This window comes from Cardiocondyla obscurior, linkage group LG08, assembly GCF_019399895.1.
Source record: "Cardiocondyla obscurior isolate alpha-2009 linkage group LG08, Cobs3.1, whole genome shotgun sequence".
NCBI lineage: Eukaryota > Metazoa > Arthropoda > Insecta > Hymenoptera > Formicidae > Cardiocondyla > Cardiocondyla obscurior.
Genome location: NC_091871.1, coordinates 4,600,444 through 4,626,883, shown reverse-complemented (window position 1 = coordinate 4,626,883; position 26,440 = coordinate 4,600,444). Strand labels below are relative to the sequence as shown.

The following is a 26,440-nucleotide window of genomic DNA, read 5'->3' as shown; positions in this document are numbered from 1 at the left end:
TCACATTACATTAGTTCGATTAATTATTCTGCAAACTTTGGAAAATTTATGATTAAAAAAAATTTATTCAAGTGTGTGTAACAATGAGAATTTGCAGTAAAAAAATAATTAAAAATCTGGATTTCCTATTGTTACCTATAGTTTTAATATTATTTTCTTTTATTATCAAGGCTTTAATTATTTAATTTAAATATATTTAATATAATATAAATTAAAATAAAAATTTAATTATTCTTACCGTTAGATAAACTTTGGCTTCAAAGGGCTCTCCTTCCCAGCTCCATCCGTTGTTCCACTTCGGTTTCAGAAACGTTTTTCTCGTTAACGTCAAGCTCTCATTTCCAGGAGAGGAATTCTCCATTTTGCAGCCGGGCTTCTTGATGTTCGCTACCTTTTTCGCGTTCTTCCGTTTCTTCTTAATTATAGCCGACTTCTTTAGATCTTCGTTAACGTCGCTTGCTTTGACCTTCGATACTATATCGCGCTTTTTCGAGTTGTCCCGCGCTTTCGAATCCTGCACTCTAGTCTTCATATCCTGCGCTTTCGCATCCACGATCTTGCCAATTTTGCCTTTGCCAACCTTGATTTTTCCGTCTTGTAAAGCTCTCGGTTTCAATTTCGCATCCGTTTTGCTCTTTACTTGACCGCTCTTCGAAATCGCTTTTGACATCTTTTCAACGGCCTGTTCCTTTACCTGATCGATCTTCTTCGCGGGCCTCTTCGCCGCCGGCGACGACTCCTCTTTAACAATCTTTTTCTTCTTCTCCGGACGTTCGTAGTTCTTACTCTTACGGTCTTTCCTCTGCGTCATCTGCAAACTCTGCTGTATCACGTCATCGATCGTCTCCATTATCGAAATATCGCTGGCGGTCCGTTTTAAGCAGTTGACGAGGCTTTGTTTGCCGCTCTTCACTTTTTTAGTCGCGCTCTCGTTCGCGCTCGGCGCTTCAGCCTTGCGCTTTTGACCCCGAGAACCTGCATCTTTCTTCGCCTGCTTCTTCTTCGGGAGCGTCTCAGACCTAACGTTATTGTCGGCTTTATTCGGCAGCTCGATCGGTGCAATAGTGTTGACAGCTTCCTCGTTATTCGCGTCTTGGGACGAGCCTACCGAGAGGGCTCTTTTATTCAGCTTCCTCTTCTTCCTGCTGTCCGACAAGCTGTCCAGCGAGAGCTTTCTCTTCGTCACTTTTTGGCACTTGGGCTGCTCCTCGGTCTCGGCACCGGCCTCGACCTTGGTCGCGATCGGTCTCTGCACGACTTCCTCCTCTATCTCACCCTCCTCTTCCTCCTCTTCATCTTCCTCCTCGTCCTTGTCGTCGACGGTTTCCTGCACGGTTGGCTCGTAATCGGGCTTTTTCCAGCTTTCGTCGCTGTCGATCACCACCACGTCCAACTCTTCCTTCACGTCAGGGTCGCCGTCGAGCTTGTCGTCCAGCACGATGCCGGAATCTTTGTCCATCTCTAATATCGCTATCTGCCCCTCCTTCATACACTGTTCGCACTTCATCATATCGCACTTGTAATCTGACTCGCATTTGACGACATTGCAATTGGCGACGCACGGCAGTCCGTCGATCTCCATGCTGCAAGACTCGCACTTGACGTTGTTGTTCTCTAGCTTGAAATTGTGATACTTGCTGCTGGGACAGGCCACGGACAGTTTCTCGGTGGGCGATAACGTTTCCATTTTGACCTCGCAAGTGGACGTGCACGCGTTCTGACAACCGCATTTCCTCAGCGTATCCTCTGTGCAATTTTGCTCGTTCTGTAGGGGATGGCAGAAAGGAAATTCGTCGGGTTACCACGTGCGCGGTGCCATTGCGCAACGAGTTCGCGGAGGCCTCGAAAGAAATTCGCGGCCTTCAATCCGCTAACTCGATTATTTTTCGCTGCAGCACGACAATATGAATATAAAAATGAAACGTTTGATTTTTCTCCCGACAAAGAAAATATCCGATAAATTTACAAGTTATTCAGACTAATGGAATCACGTTATGCGTACTGAATATAAAATCTAAATATTTATACGTTATTATTAAGAGCGAAAACATTATTTGTCGCTAGAGATATTTTCTTTTAATTTACGATAACAAATGACATTTTAATCTTCGCTCAACTAAAATAGTATATTTTAGCCGATATTCCATTTGTTGTGCTGCCGAAATATTTAAATGTAAATAATTTAAATTAATCTAGTTACGGAATATTGTAATAGTAATTAGGGTAACTAGAGACAATCGTCGACACATTAGATCGAATGTGAAAAGAGGGTGGGTCACGTACCTTACTTCTACAGTCTTGGTTCTGAAGGCGACTGTGCCCACCGACTAGATTGTGTGACGGCGGCACCGAGGGGGGCTGGTTCTGATTTAGGTTGCGATGAGTGTTGATTTGGACGCGGTCTGTATCCCAGGCATTGGCACCGTGAGGGGGAGCTAGCCCTGCTAGCCCCCTCGCCGGCGAGGGCGGACCTACCAAAGCACTGGGTGGCAATGACAGACCGGGCCCCGATACCACTGGCGCTCCCTTACCATTACCAATAAGGGCCCCAGTATCCACGTTTTTTGGACACGATTGCATCGGGCATGGACAACCCTGAAAGGCTGCTGCACAAACGGAACGTTTGGTAAATGCGCGATCACGGATTCTATCGTAGTATTCGGAAGAGTACGTGATGCCCCAGATGGGTGATTAATCCTAGCTTGTTTTACATTTTAATTCTAATGAGCACGCTGAATAGCTATTACGATATTCCAAATAGCGCGAGGCAGTGTTGCAATAATTTACAGCGACAGCGAAATCGATATCCCTTTGAAAAGATCCGCACGATAATTTTTAACAAATAATTTGCATTAGAATCGGATTACACACTTCAGAAAGCAATTTAAAAAGAGACGAGCGCGGCTCTGTCCATCTTCCTCCAACAATTAGCTTTTTCCAACAAAAGAAAACGTAACATCGATCAAATATATGCGTTTGAATCTCATTAACTTTAAAAAGTAAAAAGACAAAAAAAAGAAAATTGCTTGCTAAAAACAAGCGCATATCGCATATTTACCGACGCAATTTTCTGTCTGATCAAACAAATTCTAGAAACTCCAAGTAATTTAGAATAAATGTAGGGGAGAGAGAAATAGGAACGAGATGGAATTTTTGAATTTTCTTCGCACCGCGTAGCGTACAGGCTGTCTTCGGTAAACGACGATACTTACGGTCTAAGAAAGGTCTTCCCTGAGAATGCAGATATGCCGGATTCGGAGGTGGCAGAGGTGGATGAGGCGGTGGAGGATATCCCCCGTAATAGGGTGGCAGCGGATAATCGCTGGGTGGCGGCGGCGGTGGTTGATAATCAACGACTCCTGGACCACCCCCGGCAGCCCCGCTGCCCGGTGGTGGTCCCCCACCTCCACCGGACTCTTGATAGCCATAGTATTGCCTGAAAAGACATATCCTTCCTTACAAAATGCATCGACTATCGAAGAGCGAATACGATTATTGTGCTTGGACGAATATTTGAACCCTAAGTCTTTATTATCAATTCTTCCTGTAAGATAACAGAAGAAAAGCAGAGAAAAAGACATGTATCTGAATGAGATTTTTAGGTTCGGTTATAGACAACGATAACAAGAAATCCTTAATTTAGTATACACCGTTTTCTTATGAATTAAATATCAACTCGAGCAAATTAAATTTTTAGTTTCCTAATTAAAAAATTAATTCAATTGTAGGAAAAAAAAAAAATATATACAGGTTGGATCCTCAAGTTTATGAAATTGAAATATTTTATACGGCTGCGTAAAATAATTAAAAGTTGTAACCGTATGCGTTAAAATTTACCATTTAATTTTCGTGACTTTTGCGGCAAAAACCAACTTTGACATGCTCTAGTTGCAGCTTTCACTTCTTCATTAAAAACGAGATAACGACGGTTTCGGAAAGTTAGAACCATCTGCGGCCTAAATATATTGCAATGTAAACGCGATGTGTTGTTTGTCGCTAAAACGTTTGTAGATATTTTTTGCTATTAAAACTCTACTGAATATTGTAACGAATAATTTAAAAAATAATAATGAGAAAGTATCGCGCGCGCGTCGTATATCATTTGTGCAAAATAGAAATACGAAATTTACATGTTTTTTTTTTTTGTTACACTTCTTTTGAAACAATCTGGATAATGCAGCTCGCAATACCAAGCAATTTCGTCAATACGTATATTAATTTATCTCGTGAAAGTTGAAAAATTGAAATTTTATGCGATGCGCTTTGCCAGCAGCACCTGCATTTCGTCAAAGGTTTAAAACAGCGCGCTGCATTCGTTATAAATGCGAGCAAAAACAATTTTCGTATCGTGAAATGGTCCATGTTTAACGCAAGCAGACACGTTATTAACCGTCGAAGCGGAGATTAGTTCTCGGTGCATTTTACGAATCGGTCAAAGCGGTCTAGAACTTCTTCTTTTTTCGCATAAATATCTTCGGCGACGATCTACAAGAATTTCGGGCAGATGATATCTCGCTTCCAACAGCACGATTCGAGTATGACCGCGAAGAAAAGCGAGAGGCCTCGAGTAAATTGGCTTTAAAAGGTTTTGCATGCAGGCGTTGTAACGATATGCTTGTAATATTACGTAATAATTATAAGCTTTCGGATGAACGTGCCACTCAACGCGCAAACGGATTCTCGATAATGTTGCGACAACGGCGGCCGCATGCAAGCCGTTCTTCAAAGTGGTTGTTTCCCGGCCCCTCTTTCCTCGGTCGCGTCATTATGCGAGGCGTTGAACGCGAATAAATCTCTTACCTCCTGTAAGGCGGGTATTTGTAGTAATGCGGCGGATGAGCGTGAGGATGAGAGTACGTCGGCGCCTGATAACAGATATCCGGATACTGCGGCGTGTTGTAGTACTGCGGGCAAAATGTCCTATAAAAGCCTCCACCTGTAACAAACGACCGTTCATTCATCCCATGCGTGTCGAATGCGCCGTGATCGATTTCGTAAACGACGACTGGGTAATATTTAAAACTTAGAGTAAGGTATGCCGGGGCCATAACTTCAAGTAGCGGCGTAAAACCTCGCAACGAAATGAAGAATAAGCGGCAACCAAAGCTGCGCTATTCAGTACATCAATTTAGTTATATGCGCGGTATCGATCTCATACGTCGAAAGTGTAATGCTGTATCTAAAGAATGATCATTTCCGAGCTTATACGCGTTCGACGTTGACAGTACCGGTTATCAGTATCGAAGGACAATCTTAGCACTGGCAGGCTACACGTGACATCTTGATACGACGCTCGAAGGTAGCGAGCGTCATATTATCGAGGAGGCCGATATCTCCGTCCAATTAAGCCCGTGAGTGCCCGCGCTATTAGCTCCGCGCTTCACGTCGGTGTGTCGCATGATTTAGAGCTCGCTCGTAACACGCTAATGTTCGCAGTGCGACGTATTACCGACGCGCGTAAAAAAAGCCCGCGGAAGAATACGCTTTCTCGTGGTTTAATCTTAAACCGACCCGACGCTTTTTGTCCCACTTAAAATCGGCTAATGCGCTTTTTGCATTTTAACGTGCCGCGCCGCTTTTATAACACATTCATAATCCATTTCTGACGCGCGGGGGAAAAAAAGAATTTCCATTAAGATCCGCGCGACGTCGCGAGCACGAGCGGAGTAGGTGGGGAAGGGGGATATCCCGTTTCACCGTCAGCAAATTTTCATAAATTTTCGTAACGCGATTCGTTTCGCTGAAACTCGCGAGAAGGGAAAGGGGGAAAAAAGTATCTGAAATTTGCTGACGGAACGTGGAGCGCGAAAACAAATTTCTGGAAACGCGAAATAGAAGAAAACGGAGGGACGAAAGGTCGAGTTTGGATCCTTCTCTCTCTTTCTCTCTCTCTTTTTTTTTTCTTTCCGTGACGTTTTCCTTCATGCACCACTTATGTGCACTCCTAATATAATATACACCTGCACAGCCGTTCATTAATGCATTTGTAGCGCGGATAACTATGTTATGTTGTACGTTGCACGATAAAATCATTAATGTAAATGCGAGATCTGACACGCTTAGTGATACATTGCCCTGGCAAGACGTATGACGACATTTGCCTCGGCAGCAGGTCTATCCGATAAACCGAGGCAGGAGAACTATCTGATATCTATGAAATGCAGAGATTAAAAGAGAAAATATACGCTTCATATACAATTATGTTATATAAATGGCAACTATTTTGAACGAAAATTGAGTTGGAGAGAATATCAGTAACACGCTACATAAATTCTTATCTCGAGCAAGAAAATCCTTGTACAAGAAGTAATTTCGAAGATCGTTCAAAGTTTTATTTTTTAATAATTTGTTTTACTTTATTTTTTTTTTGTTATTGTCGAGAATTAAAACGTGAAAATTATTATTTGCAGTCACGGAACATAGAGCGGAACATAAAGCTTCTCTTTAATTATTATTGATTATTGACAACGTACCCGTGCTACTTGTGCCTCCCGAAGTTGTGGAAGTTGCGACTAGGTCGTCCGAACCCTCCGAGTTTTGGGGTGGCGTGGGTGTTGGTTCCGGAGGTGGGCCCTTAATGGGCGGTAAGGTCGGTGGTGGTGGTGGAGGGTGCTGTATCAGTGGACCAGCCGGCTGATAATACCCTGTGAACAAAAGAGCAAAGTATGCATTTTTTTAACTGCTCGTCCTCCACTTGTAATTTTCAATACCGCCTTGAAAAGCGCAATGTATAAGTGTGCATGTTGTATGTTCGATCGCGTCGTTCTGGTATAAAAGATATTTTCAAAAAATAAAAATTAGGGCTTTTGCAGCACGAAGATTTTAAGGAACATTTAAGGAACATACATAATACTTCAGGAATCGCGCTGCGATTTTTGGAGTTACAAGTATATCGAGATCGCCGCGCGGTGTTAATAGGAGAGCGGCGTGAATCACGTCGTTGATAGGATAATGCCAAAGCGTTATACTTCAATAGTTGATCATAATCGTGGGAGCGCGAGTAAGCTGCGTTGAGTCCCTTTAATCCCCCCATTCGTTCCGATGTATCCCTCGGCTTTACGTTATGCATTTTTCAACATTTCGCGCCGTATCAATTCGTAATCGCTTAATAAAAAAAAAAGTTATCCAACTCTCGGCGGGGTTCGAGCCAAAGGGTCGTGCGTGTAAATCGCTACAGTGCGTCCGCGAGGAACTGTAAGCCTCGCTATAGCCTTCTCGTTTTTCCTGCAAACGAACGAACGAACGAAACCGGCTTTCTCCGCGCGAGGAGAGCACGGAGCGCTTGCATATCGATTATCCGAGAAGATCGCGCTCGCCATTTACTTCGCCCAATCACGATTCCATTTATGTAGGTTAAACGCGCCTCGCTCACACTCACGCATGCCGAGGAGAGATGGGCGCAGCATCCGAGCGGGTTCGCGGTGATCTGATTGGAGCCGAGCCGAGCGGACGGGGCTCCTCCGCGTTGGACAAAGCGCGCGAGACGATTTTCTCGCATACTTTGCGGCGTCGTTGACGTGTTTAATTATAAAATCGTCATTTGACACTCGTCAACGTGCATTTGTTGCAATTGCGCCCGAAGAATGTCACTGATCGGTTAAAAGATCAATTCGTTCTCCAACTTTTCTACCTCGGGATTAGCGCAGACACGCCTGCGAGTCGCGAGTTCGCTAATTTTCCACACCGTAATATCCCATATTTCCGCGATGTAAGCTGTTAGCTTATCAATTATTCGACGGTAAAGCTTATGCCTACATTCTAATGGCGTGATTACCATTATTATTGTGATTATTGCGATTATTGATTATCGTTAGGAGCGCGCACGTATTGCGGCACCGCGTTCACTCTAATGCGACAAGATGCGGCTGGTACCGCAACTGATAAACAAGTGATTAGAGATGAGATTGGAGATGAAAATTCGAGGTTCAAAGATAAATTTTCGCTCGTGACAGATACCTGTTGCTTAATTCAATAGTATTGCTAAGGTTTATGATTGTAATGCAGCAAATTTACAATTTTGATTAGAGCGTGTCGGTTTAACGTTGCGTTAAATGTACATTTATAGATTATGTTACGCATACACGCAATGCGATCATTGATGACCTATATTCGACGTTTAGATTTTCTTGCAGTTTTATCAATAAGAGCGCATTTAAGCGTAAAATGACTTTCTTTACAGTCGTTATCCACAATTCCACGCAATGTGGAAAGAGAGAAAGAGAAAGGAGAGAGAGAAATGTAGTATTGTGCGTATGGATGCGAATACATTTTATTGATAGTTTATGAAAGGTTATAAATTTGAAATTGTAATTGGAAGCATTTACTAAAATAAATTATTAAATTAATTGGATATTCAAAATATTTGTAGACTCGATACTTCTGTGATTGATAACAGAATTTATAAGTATAATATAATATTTAAATATTACTTAACAAAGACAAATACGAGCAAACTTTTAACAAAATGTATAATTACAAATAAACAAAACTGGGAACTGATATGGATTCGATTTCCAAATAAATTCGCCACTGGCAGTAAAACAATCGTATGCGATTCTACGTCGTGCGTATTATACTATACGATGTATTGGTTCGGAAAAGCAGAACCAGGCCGCCGCGTGATTTATTTTATTTGGCAACACTTCACGGCTGCTCAATTTAATTGACTTTGTAAAAACGCAATTATTCAGCCGACACGTGTAGACGAGCCGTGAATCGAATATCAGGCCGTCGAAAGGCCAAAGTTGAAGATGAACGCCGGTCCCTGCGGATGACGTCACGCGACAATCGATCGACGTGCTTGCGCGCCACCGATACGCGGTAAGCACCGAATCGCTGCCGTCGAATTCATTAACCATTTAATACAGCTCTTCGGCAATCGTTCTGGATCACCGCGATTTTGCCGTACAAAATAAAAGGAAACCGCCCACCGTCGCGATAACGTCATAAATCTTCTCTCCAGCGTGTAACGCATGTGTTACAGCCGTTGAATAAGTCGAGCAAATATTTTTGTCTTCGTAACCATTGCCGTTTCCAAGAAAATACAAACCAAGCAGGCAAAAGTTATTTTTACCAACGATTTAACTTTATTATAATGAACTCCATAATGGAACACGGGGTTACGGCGACCTGGAATATTTCAGACGTTATGAATTTTAAAAAAATTCTGTTCTTTTTTAAGGATTCAATTTTAATATTAACTTTTTTCTTTTATCATACTTCAGGTAATGCAGGATCTGCTCTTTGAAAAGTACTTGATGTTCGTTTTCACAATCGTCCCGTTTAAATTCAATTCAATCCGACCTTCGGCTTCTCCTCTCCGCCACGCTCGTTAAGTACTGGAAGTTGCAGCGCGAGCAGCCGGGCTTCCCCGTGAAATCGTGGAAAAACAACAGGTTACTAATTCTCCCCCGTGTTATCGTCGGAAAACGCGCTCTCTCACATTTATTCGGGTTTAAGCGTCGAGCTAATTAATCTCGCGGCGATTTCGCGGGCGCGACGCGTCGGCGGCGAGGGAGGTCAAAGTCGCGGATAAAGCTGGGCCAAGGATGCGAGGATCACTCGAGTAAAGCGCGACCGGCATCGACAGCGAGGATTATGAACAGAGGACGAGAAAGAGAGAGAAAGAGGGTGGGCAGGAGGGAGATTCTCTCGCGGTCGGTGCCTGAACAATTCAAGGATACCGCGAGGACGTCGTCTACGCGTATTAAGGTCGCCGGGACTGGTTCGGGAGCTTGAAGATACGTCGCGCAGATATATACGCCCGCGCGTATTCTCGGTCCGCATCGAAATCGCTCCGGGAGCGCCGCGAAAATTGATCCCGGAGATCGGATCGTCGTCTCTATCTTCGGCGGACTCGGTTTCGTTTCGCTCCAGTCTCAACCTTCTGGTCCCAGCATCGCTTGGAATAGCTTGAAAAAGGCCCATCAAATTTTTCCCTTGCGTTTTTTGATATAAATCTTTTTTTCTTTATTGTAAAAAAAAAAAAAATAAGTCTTATTGAAGCTCCGCTTTGATGCTTGTATTGTGCTGCGAGATAACTCTTTCGTGGATTCGGGCGATAATCATTTTGGCAGTGGCTAACAGGACGTTCTCGTTTACGCGTCAATTACAGATGTCCACCAGCGTGTCGAAATTTATTTACTATCGTCCAACATTATCCGGGTCATTAACGGCTAAATGAAATTATCGCGAGCGACGGTGCGCATTTCGCTCGTGGCTACATTAAATAATCATAAATTTGCGAGTCATCGTGACGTGGCGCGGCTGTGGCGCGACTTGTTAACAAAATCGACGTTCGAAGTTAACCGCGTGCAAGTGCAGTCAGGTCTGGGTATACAAATTAATTGGGCGATGTAGAAACGCTCAGCTTAACGTCCTAGTTAATTTTCAATCCATTTTCACTTCTAAGTGGTGAAATTAATACGAACTGCAATCGCTTTAAATTGCTAAATCCGAAACAGACAAACGATAGGTAAATAACAGGTAAAACGTACGGAATGATCATTCGGAAGAAAAATATCTTAGCATCCCACGATGTTCTCGCAATGGCTGAGTCAGTAATGTCGAGGGAACAAATTGCGGTAGCCAGACCGACTCGGCGTCTCCGGCGAGAAGTGAGAATGCAAATAGGAGTGAAAATACCCGCTATGGGAGCGATTCGATGGCGCGTTGGTGCCCCGACAAAGTCCCTCCGATCCGTGGCCCGTGCTACCGTCCCTCGCGTTCTGTCCTCGCGTATCAGCGCGGCGAGAGCTGCTCGAGCGAGTAAAAGCAGCGAGCAACGCTAGTCGTAGTCCAGAGAAGTCAAGGACCCGAGCAGCACGTAGCTGCTGGCGCAACGACGGTGTCGTTGGACTCGAAATAGAGAAATATCGGGAGGGGGTCCCGGCCCCGGTTCCCCTCTCAGTATCACTCTTAACGGTGGCGACATCCGCGTTCCCCGAAATTCGAGGCGACGAACGCTCGCGGTAGATTCTCTCTCGATCGTGCCGGAAATTCACGGCGGGATCGCCGATGACGACGTCCACCTCGGTACGCGATCGATAATTTGCGAATATTCAGCCCTCGACCGCCGTCATCCGATACGGGGACGCGAGAGAGTCGCCCGATAAGGGCGGTGGAATGGACTGGCGATGCGTCGCGAGGGGGTCGATAGCCCAGATCCGCGTTGCGGTAACACAAATCGAGTAACGAGTCCGCGGTGAAGCTGGCCTGCTGCAATTCAGATTCGCACGGGCGGTTCACGGTTTACGTGCACACACAATTTCGACGTTAGGAGGTTTTTTTTTTTTTTCTTTTACACGTGGAAGAAAATCGGGACCGATAAGGAAACAGTATAAGATAAAAAGGATCAAATGATAAAGTTATCGCGCACGCGTCCGAAAGATATTATGTTATTAATAACGCCGAGATAACCTCGCTTAACTTTCTGACACAGTATTTGCCCGTTCTAATATAATGTATTTACTCGGTTACAGAATAGCTTTCTTTTTAACCTGCGATAAATATAGATATTTATCACTTAATAATCATATATGATAAAAAATGTACAAAACGTATAATACACTCTGAAGTATTTAAGTAAAAGAATAATTTCGTAAAAAAAAAAAAACATTTTAGATTGCTTTAGCAGAACTTAAAAAATATCTACAAAATAGTCTTTTTCTTTTTGCCAGTGGCATGCAGGAACTTTCAGCGTATACAGTTTCGCTAGTAACGTCATAATGCGATATATTGTAGAAAAAATTCAGGAGCCTTAAATTCTAATTTTTTTATTAGACTTGATTGCGATTGGCAATTCAACTTTGCTGTAATTTGTCTCAAGTGGTTTATCGTACACGATGGTATTATACGCCAGAATGATGGAAGAACAGAAAACTATTAGTGGAATGAAATGTATTTCGCGACTGATTGTCATGTAAATCTTACTCGCGAACGAGAAGAATTTACGAGCATCATGCTGCCCGACTGCAGATCGGCGATATGCAAATATCCGATTGTCCAGTCTTTAACCGATTATGCAATATTATCGCATGTAATGCGCGTAATGCCCCACATTTCTGCGCGAGGCATTTAACGAAAGTTATTAGCAGGCCGTTGCGAAAATTGCACAGGCGATTAAAATAAAAAAAAGTTGATGTTCAACGCATCCGAATAGCAAGCGCAAGGCGCGAAATTTTCGCGATTACTTATTGCCTTGCTCGATCGAACGAGAGAGGAGATCGCGGAACGGATAAGATGGATTTAATTCTTAACTCAGTTCCTTACAGCGGAATTTAAAAAATCGAGCGGTAAAACCATCAAGCGGATTCCGACGAGGATTAGAGAAAAAGCTCGCGGCGATGATAACGCCGCCGAGACGCCGTGTTCAATAATTGAAGACTTGAAATGCGAAAGAACGTAGTATGTGTATCACGAGGACATTCAACGGCTAAGGAAGTAACTTGGGAAGTTCCATAACTTGCGCGCGGCGAAACTTTAAGCGATGCCCGGCGCAAATTTTGTTCGGGAAATTGTTAATGATCGTTGCAACTGGAAAAGTTATATTAACAGCTCTCTTTTCGTATCTCCTTATAAATAATATTTATGATACATGCTAGCGCTAATTTGCCTATATATATTTGGAACATATAGAAATTTTTCCTTATTCAAAGAAAATTATAATAAATTGTTTTTCTGAACAGAAAATTACATTACCGTTACAATCTTATTAATTTTGCTGTTTTAATTAATGTTAAAAAAATTCTCAATTAGAACAAGTTAATTAAAATTATAATTAACATTTCGCAAATATATTCTTGTGCAAAAAATGGAAAAGTATAGGTTCTTAAATTCACAAATTTTTTTTATTCGTCAATCACACTGATAAATTAAACGTAGTTTATTAAATTTGATTTTCTCACAAATAAGTAATCGCGAAAGATAAAAAGAAGTCGCTTCAAAGATAAAAATATTTAGAAGTACGGGTTTCCAGTCGCACGCGTGTAATCGATTAAGTATAATGAGTATTGACGGACAGTTCTGTAACACGGCGGACAGTTCGAACTGGAAGTTGCACGCATTTGTCTAGAAGCAGTTAGGAACGGCTGCCTGTAATTGGCTGTAAAATATTGCGTCGTTAGCGAGAGATATGGTTTCCCACGAAGTGCGAAGGTCAATAAAACGCTCGTTGAAGGGATCAATTTTTCGATCGGGCTCGAATCGTCAATTACCGTTGCGCCGCTTGGACACCCTTTACTTTCAATGCGCGATAATTCATTCACGGATAAGATCAGTCCCCTCACTCGCCGTCTCACGACTCTCTCTCTCTCTCTCTCTGCGCCTCATTCCGCATGTTCTCAATTAATTTCTATTAATCGGAAAGTCTGCTTGCTAATTAATACCAATTACACCTGTTGATTAATTGTTATCCAAGTTACTACGGCCTCTAAATGTCGCGTACGTGTGCTAGAAGTCAATCCGCAGCTTCCGACGCGGCGATACGTCGGAACAGTAGGAAGCGAGTGGTTGTTACGACAATCTGGCGAACTTAAAAATTTGTAAGCAGTCGAGTAACGTTCTATTCTGTTTACTCATGCATTTTTAACTTCCAACCCTCCGGTATTATAAATTGTATTTAAATTTATGTCTTCTTACCGCCGCCTGTGTATTTTTCTCGCGGTAATATTTTACTCGGCAGTCTGACATTTATCTTTGTTTTACCTTTGAGCGCGACAATGCCAGGCACGAATGATTTAATGGACGAGCAATAATAAATACGTACTATCTATTTATTAAACTATTTACGGAGGATATCTTTATTCACATGCTTCATCTTTCTTGTGCGTCACGTTGAAAATCCGGCAAGAGATCTGAATGAAAATAATACATTCTGTATTAATTTCTTATTCGCGACGATCTCCGATCCGTCATATTTTTCCGAGTGTGCAACCATTCTACAAAATGTAATTTATCTGTCAGCCAGTACATCGAGACTGCAAATCTGAACGCGTGCCGTATTTTCTTTGGCAGGCGTATTTCCATCTCGCTTCTCCGTTTCTGCATATTTATTTTCAATATTTATCACCTCGTGCAACTTTCCCGTAAAAGTTGTAAATAATAAATATTATTATTAAATCTTTTAAATAAATAAAAAGCTCCCGATTTTTATATCGCGGTGTCCGAGGCGCTCAGCGTATTTTAAAATTTACATAGATTTTATATAGAGTTTGTTTCAATTTTCGGTTTTAACGTCGGATTTATTAAATTCCGCGAAAGCTATATTTTATCCAAGTCATGGAAAGAAAGTTCTCAAGTTCTTTTGTGATCGTAGTTCCGTGCCGATTGCAATATCTACAGTGATTAGAGATACACTCGGGCCTTCTAGTTTTCAAGACAGGTTTAAAGCCGTAAAAAGTTAACCGGTCACATCGATATTCGAATAGAATAATCGAATGCGTTCGGTCGGATTTTTACATCTTTTAAGCCCACTTCTACCAGGCTTCGATTAATTTAATTGGAAGTTAGGTTCAACAAAAGTTTCACGTTTCATGTGAAACGTATCTTCGATTGGATATCAAATTTCTAGTCAAATTAAAGCTTAGCCAAAAGTGGGCTTTATAGTCGAAATAATTGTTATGACGTGCGTAGGCTCACGGTGAGGGATCGAAAAGCTCGTCGTAATTATAAACTCTTCGTCGTTGGCGCGTAGGATGCCGCAAGAAAAATAAGGTTGGCGACGGGCGGCACGAATGGAACGAAAGCCGTCCGTTCACCTCGTCCGTGGCAATGACGTCAGTCATCTGCCAGGATACCTCACCGATCGACGAACGGCCGGGTCACGTACCGAAAGCAGGAAGTGCCGAAACTCGTCGGCGCTATTACCTCGCGTAAGAAACCAACTGAAGTATCATCAGATAAGACGCGATTTTTTCCCTCTTTTTTTTTTAATCGTTTTTTTTTTTTCCTTTTTTTTCGAGACGATCGCACACGAAGATTGAACACTGACACACTGCCGTTCGTCGACCTGTGTTTTCTCAAGTTTTGTCAATCTTAATTTTCTAATATCGAAATATCTTAAAAAAAAAAAAGACGAATATCGACACATTTTAATAATATGAAGATACAAAGAGAAAGGAAACTATGAATGTTAATTTCAGTAACAAAACAGTTCTCTCGAGTTATAAATAATCGCGATGTAAGGGGCAGCTCGCGAAAGTTGTGCTTTACAAATGTAAATGGCTAGCGGAGCTTTATGCTTCGCTTAATTTCGTTGGATTTAATTCAGAGGATCACGGCTTACGGATTATTGCGCTGCAAATTACTCTTACGGCACAAAACGCTATCACATTGTTTTCCCGCGAAGCGGAAACTTCAGAAGTCAACTATCTCTCCGTTTCGGCGCGGAGTGATGCACGGGGGGCGCTTTTGTATGGCAAAAGGCCGCCCCGAAATGCATTCTCATTATTCACGAGTTCGGTGCAGTTTAAGCCGCGCTGCCCGTACGATTATAGCTTTATTCCGAGCCCACCGTCGGGCAACACAATTAAACTTCGTTATGCAGTTGCGCAGTGCCAGGATGAAGACACTCAAGAAATTAATTATGTTTGTTCGTCCGCCGCGCGGAGATGCGCCGCATCGCTCCGTCAGATCTGCCAAATTCAATTTCCCCTTTACATCGATCTTCCTCGTCGCGGTCATTGTACCAATAACGCAGGACGTCCTTCAATTCTCTACACGCCGCGGAAAATTAATACTTTTCGCGTCTAGATTCAATTTCTCTTAATAGAAACCAACCCAGTACAATTTTTAAACGTTAGCTGATTGAAAAGGGTTAATATCTATCATCAATCTATATCGCCCTACAAATGAATGGCCAACGTCGGGATTTACCCGTAGTCTATTCCGTAGAAGGCGCGGTATATTCTTTTAACGCGTTGCCACCGCCATCGAAGTCTACATTTCCGCGACTTTCCAGACTTTCCGCGGGCGGTCCGCGCAAACGGACGGAATATCATCGTAAGCAGAGGATATTGCACGGACGGATTAAACGCTCGTCACGCGGGCACGTTGACACCACCGGAGGATTTTGTGCCGTTAGTAGGCCAGTGACTTCTCGTTGCGGCGCGTTCCATTTTCACGCCCCGACGTTCTCGCTCGCTCGTGTCGCAGTCGAGCCGAGTAAAATCCGCGCCGGGAACCTCTTCCGCTTCACCCTTTCCTGAATACGCGCGGCAATTTCGCGGGATCTTTTCTCTACAAATCCGCAGATTGATCCTCGAGATTCTCTCCCGGAACCTCAAACGGAAAACAAAAGATGGGTTCTCGATGGTTAAATCCTCAAATGGAGAGCACTGGGTTACGGTGACCCGGCACGATGTTCGAAAGTTAGAATTTCTAAAAACTCTCTTTGAGAAATGTAAGAAGCGCTTTGAAACGAATACGTCAGAGCCGTGATATAAGCAATAAAGAACGAAAGGGTTTTTTTTTTCTTTTTTTACGAATTGTTTTTCACGTTAAATCCGCTTTTTATCTTTTATCGAGCGTATAGGCATCTTTCATATAGCAATAATGATCTACAGTGACGCGTTCGCAAGGGCAGGTGCGAACAGCAGGCGCGTTCGGCTCGCCGTGACGCAAAACGATCACGGATTAAAGCTGGACGCGTGTGATCGGTTCTGCATCGACGTGTACCGGCCCGCGCTCCATTTCCCGTTGATCCGTGATAAACGACGACTCCCTCGGGCGGAACGTTATAAATCGCCATGATTATGTATACAGTCGATTGTAGAGCGTTTACGCGGCCCTCTGACGTTGATACAGATTAGCCAGTCACCCTGCCAGAAACTGAGGGCCGTTCATCAATCTCGCCTCGTCAATTGCGGAGAGGCGAGATAAGATCTGTTTTTACAGTGCGGGAAAGACGCACGCTTTTCTAAAATTATCCGAGTGGAAATTGATTCCCACCATTACCTAATAATTAGCTAGCCAATTTCGTGGTTCATCTCGTGGCTGTCTAGCAAAACTGTCCAGCACCGAGCCAGAAATGTAACATTCAAAACGTACTAGGTATAAGATAATTATTACTAGCTAATAACGAGCTAGAAAAGCTAGATGTCTGAACGTATTTCGCCGCGTATTAGTCTACTGCGCGTGTTGACCTATCTTATCGCGTGCTTGACTGCCGAATCCGCTGATCACCGGGCCCGCTGACCGTCGCGGTAGTATGAGTACGTGCGTGAGTTTACATCGGCCGGCAATCCTCGCGGTCCAAGTTCGCAAGGTGGAGGATGTGCAAGCGGTGGGCGGCGAGAATCGGTTTGCCCGGCGAATTCGGCAGTCGAGCGAACGTTGCGTAAGGTCAGAACATAACAGATATCTATTTAGAAACATGGTCCGCACTGGACAGTAACTAGACGACCGATACTTTAGATCCGATACTTTAGTTTGACGCGTTTCTTAATTTTAATTGTAAAAAATCGTCGCGATAGTCCACTGTCATTTTTTCGGTCGTTCGTCTTTCGAGTGGTAGTGTTAATGATAGTAATTTTAATTATAAAACAAAAAAAAGCAGAGCAGTGTAATAAAGTGATGAATTATTTGTAGTGCTACAACACATCAAGATAATCCAAAATATTGCCACGGAAGGAAGGAAGGAAGGAAGGAAGGATGGAAGGAAGGAAGGAAGGAAGGAAGGAAGGAAGTAAGGAAGGAAGGAAGGAAGGAAGGAAGAAAGGAAGGAAGGAAGGAAGAACGGAAGGATGGAAAATAACTTAACATATCTCAACCTAACGTAACCGGAAGATATAAAGGTAAGAGACATCGGCAACACGCCATCGATTATAGATCACTCAATTGTAATTATCTTAAAGTAATTAATATAAATTAACCAATGTCCGAACGTGATAACGCGCGCGAAGTGCTCGCTCTGTAATCTCTAGTACTTTAAAAAAAATTTGACGACTGAGGGAAAATAAAATTAATTATAAATTTACAGAAAGAGAGAAATTATCTTTTTATAATTACTAGCTTAAAATTATATTTAAACGATAAAATTATGCAGGTGAATTTTAAACGACACATTCAGTTAAAGAAAATACCGTGCTTCATGTAAGACTAGCCTCGGCGTCGAATGATTTATTCGATCGGATTATCTGTCGAGCGCCGGACGCGAATGGGAATTCTCGAACTCGCCGAAAAGATCGATGCGCTTGTAGCGGCCAGAAGGGAGATAAATCAAACGGAATGCAAACAATCGAAATGCGTGCCGAGGCACGTGACACCGGCGGGGGATTTGTGCCGTTAGTGGGTCAACAACTTCGCGTTTCTGTTTTCACGCTCCGCGAATTTTGTTCTTGCCGAACTTACTCAGCGAGCTCGCCTTGTGTGCGTGCGATCGGTCAATCAATCGAACTTCGTGCTTAAAATTTTCGCAAAGAAAAAAAAAAGGGAAAAGGAAACTCCGTCTTTTCGTTGAATAATTTCGAGCTGCCGATTAAGGGCTTTCTTTTGTTTAACGCGCGTGGCGTATTATCTGCCGAACGGTCCGCGAGATTTCGCGATCGCTTTGACAAATTTGACAGACAGAAGCGCAGGAAATGAAACAATTTAAAGTATCGATAACAAAATGGGAACAGGGCTGGGCTTGGCGGCCGTACGAATGAGCGTGATGAGGAGGACACACGCCGTCGTCGTCGCGAGGGATTTATGCCGTTAGTAGGCCAAGCCAAGAGCCACATCGCGTTTTCGCGTATTTCGTCGTTCCTCGCGAAATTCACTCGTAGCGAAAACGCCGCGGCTCGCACCGCGAGGAATCGTCCGTCTCGTACGCGTCACATTTTATTCGCGGCATTCGGTGAACGTGTGTATATGTGTATACGTGCTATCGCGTGCACCCAACAGAGATAGAAATTCTATTTCTCGATGGATTTCCCCACGTCGAACTGCTGCATGATAAATAAAAGCGATGAAGGGACTCTTCACTCCTGAATACACCGTTCGGCGTAATTAAATACATCCATTTAGTATCTACTTAATCGTTACACCCCGTTTTTAATTAAAAACTCTGAGAGATAAATCGTTCCCCGGATATTTCATATGTGGAGAATTATGGAATATTTATAACGATTCCGAAGCAGTTTTTTTTTATAAAACTGCGCGGCGTACGCGACGGTATCTTTTACATTTCTCTCAGTTTTAGACAAAGTAATCCCGGGCATCTCCGTTCTCTTTAATTATTACATCATTTCCGAGTGCCTAAGAGGCGAGCAAACAAAGTGCGGAAAGTAGCTCGCCCCGAATTCAGTCGGGGCGATCTTCGTTATTAAAAGATTAATCGCGAAGTTTCCGTCACCGAGTTTCGGCCAGCGAAGGACTTCTCTTTCTCTTCCATTACGTAGGGACGAGATCGTTGGATAAAAGAGACACTTCGAAACAACAATCCGCGGGCCGATATGGTCTTTTCGTGTTCCAAAGAGGAGTCCCTTCCTTGCAATCATCGTGATTACCACCGGTAAGTTCAGGCAGTTAACGAGAGAGGAGCCGTCGAGAAGTAACTATCGACCCGCGGAGAATTGCAAGCCGGGACATTGCCGTACGGTTTATGCCGTTACTGGGTCAGCTCGCTCGAGCGCGCTTAAGAGCCGAAAAGAAACTAACGGCCGCGCCAAGTTCGATCGATCATAATTAACCTACGGTTAATCTCTATTTGCTGTCCGATAAGCGTCACCGAAACGAATAAACCGAACACTGCGGAAGTATAATAAAAAAAAAAGCACGGAAGTGCTTTTGTTACAGAAACGTTGTAGGTCGCAAAGACATCGGGAATCTAAGAAACTTACCAAGTTTCTCATTTATTAATAAAAATTTTCTTCGCCCTTCTTTCTCCCGATGACGTCAAATAACTAGAGTCTGCATCGCGGGGTCTCCTCGTTCCGAAGTGCCGACGTTACGTTCGCGATAAACCAGTTTTGTTAGACGGGCTGGTCAGTTCTACGCTAACTAGGTCCCGGTGTTTGAAAGGACCAAGAAGATACGGTCCTCTCACGAGGGCCGAGATATTCTCGGAAGGTCGCCAGTTTTCCGCCCGAGGTGGCAATTGAATTAAAAACCGCCGACTCCCGGCCGGATTTGAATTCAGATCCCTCGGCTTACCGAGCGACGCGCGTCTCGATGCTCCACGATCGGCACGGTATTCCCGAGGGCATTCGCTGTTATAGTACTTTCACTCTGTATCTTCTCGCGATCGAAGCATAGCATTATTTCAAGTTCTACATGCTTTACTCGCGAACGTGGGTCGATAAGGAAGTAGCGAGGTATCACGTATATTAATATATGTTAAAAAATTCGTTTAATAATTTTAAGACGTCTTCAAACGACCCACCGAATACCGCGTTATTTTTAATCTCCATAAGAAATGGCAGTTTGACATTCTTCTCGCGAGGGTTTTTCATTTTGTTTCCGCTACTTCTTTTCGTTAAATCCAAGTCGTACACTTCTGACGGAGATGCGCAAAAGAATCGCTTTATGCCGCGACCGTTGCAGCCCCGACGTGTTTTTGCCGACACTCACAACCGCCGACACATTTAAGACGAACATTTACTTCGGTGAAAGAGATAGATTTGTGTCAAGTCGCGCGATCGCGTTCCCGAAGTAAGCGCTCTCGTCGTAAAATAATTCAATTCATATCGGGGAAAATTTATACGATAAATCACGCGCACCATCTGTATGTAACGCGCGATCAAAAAAGCGCCCTCGACCATCAAGTTTTTCCCGTCAACCTCTCGCAGGATACGTTGCGGATTCGCGCCCGATATAAGATTACGAATCAGCCATGCGAAATATCTGTCGAATGCTCGTTGCGACTTCCGTAAGTCTCATTTAAAAAATAAAAGCGCTCGGCGCACGTGTAAAAGCACTGAACCGGCCCCGTGCGCGCCGACGACGACGAAGCTAAAAATCTCGCTTGATTTACGGTTTCCCGTAAAGGACGTTCGATTACGCCTCGCTTATCCCGTAACTAAACTGGAAAACATGTTTTATTATTATAAAACGGGAGGAAATCCAGTTATAGATTCGCACTCGCCGCGACAGTTCTCGATCGTGACCTATTAATTACCGCAGCCCAGTCTCAATGGGTAATCAGTGGAGCGCGGAAATTGGCGACGGTTTCGTCGTCAGGATGAATTGTTAGGATTGTCCGAGAGGAGTTCATTTATGCAAGGAGCACCGTTTTCTTGATAACGCAGCCAGCGGAATAGATAGGAAATTTTGTTTACGTGGGAACGAAGGTAATTGCTCGTAAATCACCCTCAACTATCGGTCACGCAGAAAAGCTCGCCGCGAAATGCCAGCAATTTCCGCAGACAATTTGTCGTTAAAATTAAGATCGACTGTACTGGAGATGCGCGGAGCGTTCTATATATATCACGATTCTAAGTTTCTTTCTTTTTTTTTTTTTTTACGTACGAACCCATTCGCGCTTTTCTCAAAAACAAGCCTGGAGGTGGAAGTGAATCTTTTTCGACATTTTTAGTTGTAGCTCGATTACCGCGTTTAATACCCATCCATTTGACGAATATAACGTCGACGAATACATGTTGTATTGACGCCGAAGGGCCGACGTCGTCTTAGGTGCAAGGGCGCCTCGCTCGTTCATCAATTTCACGACGCGCCGTCGCTTTCGAGACGCTTCTCTCATCACCTCACTTATGGCGCCGTTCGATGGTACAAATCGTTTAGATCAAGTAAAGCGTGCTATCTCGCGTATCCTCTTCCGCGAGACAAGATGCTCTCGAGACCGTCGACGTCGCTCTTCGGACGTACCAATCCCCAGTGAAGTCTCTTTTACACGGAGCAGCTCTCAGTTGCTATTCACGCGCGCCTTGGTACAGAAATATTTTGATGTGCATTTACCACGACGCGCTTTGCGCTAGATATCCTTACGCTCCGTTCGCCGTGAGAAATAAAATCTTTATGAATATGTGGCGTGATAGATATTAATCGAAAATGACTACAAATTAATTTAAATCTCTACCAGTAATTTGCGCGAATTAGAAGAAATTATTCACGAACGAAATTCCGGAAAGACGGCGGTGAAATGGTAGACGATTGCAAATTGGTGAGATTGTCAATTATTTGACAAATAATAATCAATTATAATTGCCGAGGAACGGCTCTTGATTGACTTTCACGGGAATTTTTGCCGGCAAGACGAAACTTCTCGCGGCGAGAGCGTTTTCACGAACGACAAGTCGACTATCGGGCGCGAATTCGTCACTTACTCCGCCGTGCCGCCACCGGAAGTCTGTTCTCCGCATGCAGCGGTGCATAGCACAGTGCTGACGTCCGTTCTCCCTCTGCCTCCTCCATTCCACCCTCCCCTCCCCCCGCCGTTCGTCGGATATTCTTTTGTCGCGTCCCGACAACGCGCGACGTACGATAGCAATATCAGGCCATAAGTGTCAAGTCTAAACCCGGCTTAACGGATGAGCGTCGACGTGGCTTTCCGCGCGGTGACGGATAGCTGCAAAATGTACACGCGCGATACACAATGGCCCGCTTACAGATTACTCCCGTGACGCGATAAATCCGCGTGAGATGTGCCGGTCGTGATTTCGAGAACGGCGTTCGGCAATGGGTCGATCTGTTTTATCGTATTTATATGTATACAAAAAAAAAGAGAAAAAAAAAAAGAAGAGAAAACAGGAAGAACCGCATTTAGAATCTTGAGCTTTCCGAGATACGTTTCGAGCTCGGTAAATCGCTCGATCATTTTTCATCACCGCGATGCTCCATTTTTCACGTGACCCTGCACAGTTACGTAAATAAGGTCGTGTTGAATGTAGAGTAAACCGTGATGCGCGGTAATATGGACGTCGTAACTCGGAGAGGAACGCCAAGCATTAAACGTCTTTTGCAATATGATAAAACGTAATGCTTGCAGATAAAACGAATGTTGCGCTCGAAACTAGGTGTAGTACTAAATGGGGGCCAAAAAAAGACCTTCGGTTCAGTATTTTTCAAAGATCGCACCTTTAAAGTTAAATTAAAGTTCTTCGAACCTAGGGAAAAAATTTTTTTAGGCACGTTACAAGTACCTTTACTTTAATAAATCTCAAAGTTCGTTTTTCTAAGCATTTCGTGTAGTGCCACGTGCGGAATGGAAGTTTTAAAAAAGTCCGAGAAAGAGAAAGAAAGAGATTGATAGTACGCCGCAAAGTTATTGCCTCGCCTGCATTTCTGGACGGTGGAATAGTTCAGGAAGGAAAAAGTTTGAGCGCGCGAGATATTCTTAACCCGGTTATGGCGGAGTTAATTAACGCGCCGCGAAAGCCCCCGGTACTTGCGGAGTAAAATCGCGGATGAAAGGTGCATTCGAAATAGGCGTCGAGTCGCGAACGGGCGAACATGGGCGACTTGTGAATCACGGGGTGCGAAGGCGCGTCGGTATCTCCGAGCTCGTCTCGCGAAACTGGAGCGCGGCCGAGGGCAACTTTTCGCACGACGGGAGGCAGCCAAGGTTCCTCGGAGGAGCACGCGCCTCCGCATGGTCTATAAATCTGAAATAACTCCATTTTAAAATAATATAAGAACTTTGCGTTGTAGACAAAAAGTGAAATACTTCAAAATTATGATCCGGAGAAGACGGGGAGTGTCAAATTCTCTCTCTCTTTATCTCCACGCGAATCTCCGTAAATCTCTGCGTGAACTTTTGCGCGCCGCCGCGCGTTTGTGCAATTGAATTTGACACGGGGCAGCGAATAAAGCTATTTGAGCGGTATGCCGCGCGGAATTCCACGTCAGGTAGGAAGGAAATAATTTTTGCCGCGAGACGCGGCGCGCACAACATGAGCCTTCCCGGGTTACCAGGGGTTAACGCCGACACGTGTCGGCGTCGCGAGCTTTCACCGGCGAATCTGAAAGGCACACCGCGACGACGCGAGTAAATCCCCAATTCGCCAGGTGACATTTAAATGACGGCCGCGGGTCTAATCGGCGGCGCGATATCGAGAGCTTTAACGTAACGCGCGTCGGCGATACTGCCATTGGCGTTTCGACCTATCGGATGATAACCGTCAGACGTTATTGATCGGCATCATCGAGAGGTATTACCTCAATCGGAAGGGCCGAACATTCCGCGAGATAATTGATAATAAATCCACGGCGGTTTCTCCATTTCGCGTGGATCGTCGAATTTGGATTTCCTACGCGAAGAGGTGTGGAGTAAAAGGTCAGGTGTTTTATTCGCGAAGAGTATACTCGCGTATCCTCTACTGTTATAAACAGTTTGTTACGTTGCGCGAGTAATAAAAAATAAAAATGACGCTTTAGGTCGCATGGACAGTGCCTTAAAATATAAAAGAGGAGTAGTTGGCACGCGTCGGGCTCGTATGCGCGAAGAATTATCACGTGTCACCTAATTGCCCACTTCGCACATTGCTCGAATGAGCAAACATGAACAAAATATTCGCCGCATCATTTTGTCAGTAGGTGGATAGATAGATCCGTTTATTGTGTTGCGAATCAATCGCGGTTCTCGGACGCTTCAGCCGTTGATATCTTATTTCCGTTACGTTCCCCCTATCGATATTTCTGCGGCAATCGAGCAAGAGGATATTTTCTCAACTCCCGGCTCAATTACCGCGGAAACGTTTCTCGATTATCGTTATTTCGGCGTCGCGAAAACACCGGTGAAATATTCCGGGAGGAAATGTCGGCTGCGCCATACGCGATTTGTTCAATGTCGAACGAATGGAGGTGTCGCCATTGACGACGATGAGCATTTCTACCCGCTTAAAATGATAATGTCGCGCGTGAAACGTCGATACCGTCGAAACGCCGGCGATTGCGTTCGTATGGCCGAGCCAAATGTCGCGAGGCAAAACGGTAGCGCCGGTTGTAACGGAAGGCGGAATGCGGTGGCGAAGCGGGAAAGGAGGAGGGCAGAGATGTATGTACGTGTACCCGGTGCGGCGGGAAACGACGGAGGTACCGTATAGCGCCGTTAGGAAGCCGCAACACGGCAGGAATGAGCAGTAAGAATAATGCGCCGGCCTGCTTCGCGCTATCGGCGTGTCAGCTAGCAACCGAATAACCTTAGTCGTACTCGGTATCAGCTCCTCATCCTTAACCCTTTAGCCCTCCTCCATTACTCTTTAAGCCGGGGCACGCGAAAGGGATTCTTGAAACGCACCCGATACACACGAGATAATTCAAGAGCTAGAAAATAATTGTTGCGGAACGTCTATCCAGCAAAACATGAGAGATCATTTAGCGCACGGTAATTTGCTCATTTCCTTTCCGTGCCTCTTTCACGATACCGAATGCAGTGCAAATAGTCGTCGTTTATGCTAGTCCCGGGTTCCGTCGAGATAGGAACTGCGACGGCGGACTTCGCCGCGTCCAGTTAGGAGAAAGAGTCGAAGGTAATATATCGACGCCGAAGACATTCGAGGATTGGAAGTGAAGTTGAAACGCCGCAATGTTATAAAAACTTCCCGGGCATTCCTTCTCGTCTATCCATCACGGCGTGTCCCCCACAAGGCCGCGTGGCCTCCGCCGTGAAAGCCGGACGATTCGCTTATGTGTTGCTGGCTCCGCTAATTGGCTCAGCCGAGGTCGCGTTTATCCCGGTCCGCCGCGAAGATCACCTCCGCGTTTCCGCCGGCGAGCGAGCCGCCACGTCTCTCCTATTACGGGACTCAAACGGGAACGCTCCGCGATTCGCCGAGCCGCCGAATGGCTCGTAACTTCTGAGAGCTTTCATAAACGTCGCGTGCCGTTTCACGAGATTGAAAATTCCACGATGCGCTTGCGACCGTCGAATGGCGGTCGAGTTTAATAACTCTTAAACTCCATTCAAACATCAAGATCGATTAGCGTTGACTCTCTCGTCAACCTGATTTTGCCCCTCTATTTGGATCGCAGATGGTACTGTAACCCGAAAAACGGGGCTGGAGCTGACCCAGATTCGATTAATTCTGATTATCGATGTAGCTAAGCCTAGCTGGAGTGTGTGGCGAAGAGTAAACGTAAGCTTAAAAAAAGATTCTGGTCAACGTAATTAAATTGCTTCGTTTCTCGTAAACGTGAATTATACCAATTTATGATTGCTTTAATTTAACGAGTAATTTTCTGACTTGCACGTTAAATAAATGTTGCTACATCGACAATGAACATTAACTGGAATTTAAACGCGGCAAAGTAGTTAAACAGGTGCTTACATTTGGAAAGGGAATCGTTATGATTTATGCAATCAAAATGAAAATTTTGTACTAGAATCAGCGCTGAAATAATTCCCAGTTCGAGTAAAAATTTATAACTTTGTTTTACACAATAACTAAATGGCAGATTCATATCTTATTAATCGTTTATGATTTCGCTAAACACCGGTCGAAAATTAATTGCACGAAATCGTCAGCCTTTATTAATAAAACTAAAATCATTACAACTACATTTC

General features: G+C 44.2%; 1 protein-coding gene across 5 annotated transcripts in view; it reads right to left on the bottom strand.

The window, feature by feature from the left end:
* The window catches only part of LOC139104680 (uncharacterized), a 90,942-nt gene that overhangs the window by 8,937 nt on the left and 55,565 nt on the right, over positions 1–26,440 (bottom strand). For 4 of the 5 annotated variants that reach the window (XM_070660305.1, XM_070660306.1, XM_070660309.1 and 1 more), the window contains exons 5-9: positions 6,474–6,644; positions 4,801–4,936; positions 3,213–3,436; positions 2,284–2,606; positions 239–1,765 (exon numbers count right to left, since the gene is read on the bottom strand). In XM_070660305.1, coding sequence (XP_070516406.1) covers positions 239–1,765; positions 2,284–2,606; positions 3,213–3,436; positions 4,801–4,936; positions 6,474–6,644 — 2,381 coding nt within the window. The remainder of the gene's footprint in view (positions 1–238; positions 1,766–2,283; positions 2,607–3,212; positions 3,437–4,800; positions 4,937–6,473; positions 6,645–26,440) is intronic. The other variant, XM_070660310.1, reaches the window with a different exon arrangement.